At 35.6% G+C, this 2,235-nt stretch overlaps 1 protein-coding gene across 1 annotated transcript in view; it reads right to left on the reverse strand.

Moving 5' to 3' along the window:
- LOC107615922 (ATPase WRNIP1-like) overlaps nucleotides 1-2,235 on the reverse strand; it is a 5,829-nt gene continuing 3,594 nt past the window's right edge. Inside the window, exons 3-6 of the mRNA XM_021112011.1 lie at nucleotides 1,861-2,233; nucleotides 926-1,111; nucleotides 451-576; nucleotides 1-145 (exon numbers count right to left, since the gene is read on the reverse strand). Of these exons, the coding sequence (XP_020967670.1) occupies nucleotides 38-145; nucleotides 451-576; nucleotides 926-1,111; nucleotides 1,861-2,233 (793 nt within the window). The 3' untranslated portion in view covers nucleotides 1-37. The remainder of the gene's footprint in view (nucleotides 146-450; nucleotides 577-925; nucleotides 1,112-1,860; nucleotides 2,234-2,235) is intronic.

The following is a 2,235-nucleotide window of genomic DNA, read 5'->3' on the forward strand; positions in this document are numbered from 1 at the left end:
ATTTTTTTCATTTTTTTTTTTTTGGTTTTTGTTTTAGTCAAATCCAGGACTGGATGGAATAGTTGCATTTGAAGGAGTTCACTCCACTGATATGAGCAAAGATATCTGAGGAATCAACCATATCATCTTCTTCTTTCACAACTACCTGATAAGTTCAAAAGATAAAATTAAAGGCGTGTTTGTTAGATTGTGGAATCATGCCAACAAACCAATAATTCAGAAAAGGTGCTAAGTGATAGAGAATTTTTCTTTTGACTGACTGATTTTGAAGTAAAAGTTATTTTTGTCTGTAATTGATTATGGGAGTGAACAACTAAAACATTATCTCTCAAAAAGTCAAAATCAATTTTTTACATTGCCAGGAATCGATTCTAATTCAAAGTTAAACAAAAAAGTGTGCTGATATTGGCCTTAATAATTGAATGTGCTCCAGCATCTAGGGAATCTTACTTCTTCTTCATCTTCTTCCTCATGATTGCTACTTGCAGGTCTCTGAGTATCTCCAAAGTCATCATTCTTTGCAAACCTTCCTCGAACTCGCGGCCGGCTATCTGCCAGAGTTTTGCGGCAGGCATACTGTACATTTAATTTGCATGCATTGTTAATTGAAACTTCACAAAATATGTAGCAAAATAGAGCAAACTACTATTTCTAATCATAAAATTTTAAAATGCTGACAAATTTAACCATGAATAAATGAAAATCAATTTTGTACCCACAAAAGATAGTCTTTTATATGACAAAAGTACTGATTTGTCAATATTTCGAACTTCTATGGATAGAAATGACAATTTTTCGTCTTTCATAAGTATAAAGTTAGTTTTGTTTATTCATAGATAAATCTGTCAATATTCTGAACTTTCATAGATAGAAATGGAAGTTTACTCCAGCAAAATTTGATTGATGTTCTTAGACTTAAGAGTACCTTGATTTTCTTGCTGAAGTTTCTTTCATTTCTTTTCTTCATGTATCTATGAATCTTTTCTTTTCTTTGCTCGACAGAGAGTTTCCCAACCTTGAAGCTAGAGTCCTCCAAGTTTGAGATTTCTGGCGTTAAGTTGGCAGAACTCCCACCTCCAGCCACTAGTTGCTGACTCTCAGTACTAAGTGCCTGCCGAAGAAATTAAAAATGAAAAAAATCATGTTATTTTTCTTTCTTAAACATAAAGGGAAAAACATGCCAATAAACTATTATGGTCTTTTCTAATGATTATGCTGTTTTTAATTTTTATTATCAATTTCTGTTGAAAGAAGTGATTCCTTTCCTGTTATTTGTCCAAATTTGTGCTACTTTTTAGAGGTGACATTCTAAAAGGACTTATATGCTAGCAAGCCACTGTTATAATGGATCTGCGGCATCTATCTTATGTGGGGTATCAGCTTCTTAGAAATTTGTATAGACTATGCTCTTTTTGCAAAATTTCCACTAGTAATAAAGCCTCTCCTTAATTGTTATTCCCTCACTTCCCTTTTTTTAAGTATTACCATCACTTTTTGATACATCTTTTGGTTCAAGGTACTTTTAAGTCTTGAGGATGTATCAAAAGGTAACAACGACAAAGTAAGTACTTGTTAAGAACTATAGTTACATGGAACGCAATACGTTCTGGTACGGAATAGGTACACATTACGTGGTACTCCATATGTAAATATTTTATGTGAAAAATATACATATAACGTTCTGGTATGCAGATGAATTGGTACACAGTATGCTACTTAATTGGTCAGGCTAATTCCAAACTTAAAGTTAAAGCAGCAAGAAATCTAGACAATTTTCTTTGAATCTTAGACTCATTTTGCATCATGTCCTAATAATATAGAATATGAGAATGATTCATGTAGTTTGAGAATAAGCCATACCTGAAGCTCTTGAGGGTTAAACACTCTGTGAATTGAATCTGTACAATAAATTCCACCATTTTCGCCTTGGTATTCAAGGTCTGGTCTCTGAAGCTCAGAGCCAAGAAGCATGCTTCCGGTGAACAAAGCGGCACGGTCGGCCGACAAGGCGGTGGCCAGGGGACCAGCAGGAGGCATGTAAGGTGGTGGAATGGCAGCAGGGTTGAGATAAGAGCAAGAAGGAGAAGAAGGGTTGAGAGTGACATAAGAAGGAACAGCAGAAGAAATGCAATCCTCTTCAAAGACAGAAGGCAATTGAGGAGCCCCCATGAGAGGAGGAGGAGGAGGTGCAACAGCACTAGTGTCAGTGGGATACTGTGAGAAGCCCTCCACAAC

Source organism: Arachis ipaensis, chromosome B09 (genome assembly GCF_000816755.2).
Source record: "Arachis ipaensis cultivar K30076 chromosome B09, Araip1.1, whole genome shotgun sequence".
In the NCBI taxonomy this organism is placed as follows: domain Eukaryota; kingdom Viridiplantae; phylum Streptophyta; class Magnoliopsida; order Fabales; family Fabaceae; genus Arachis; species Arachis ipaensis.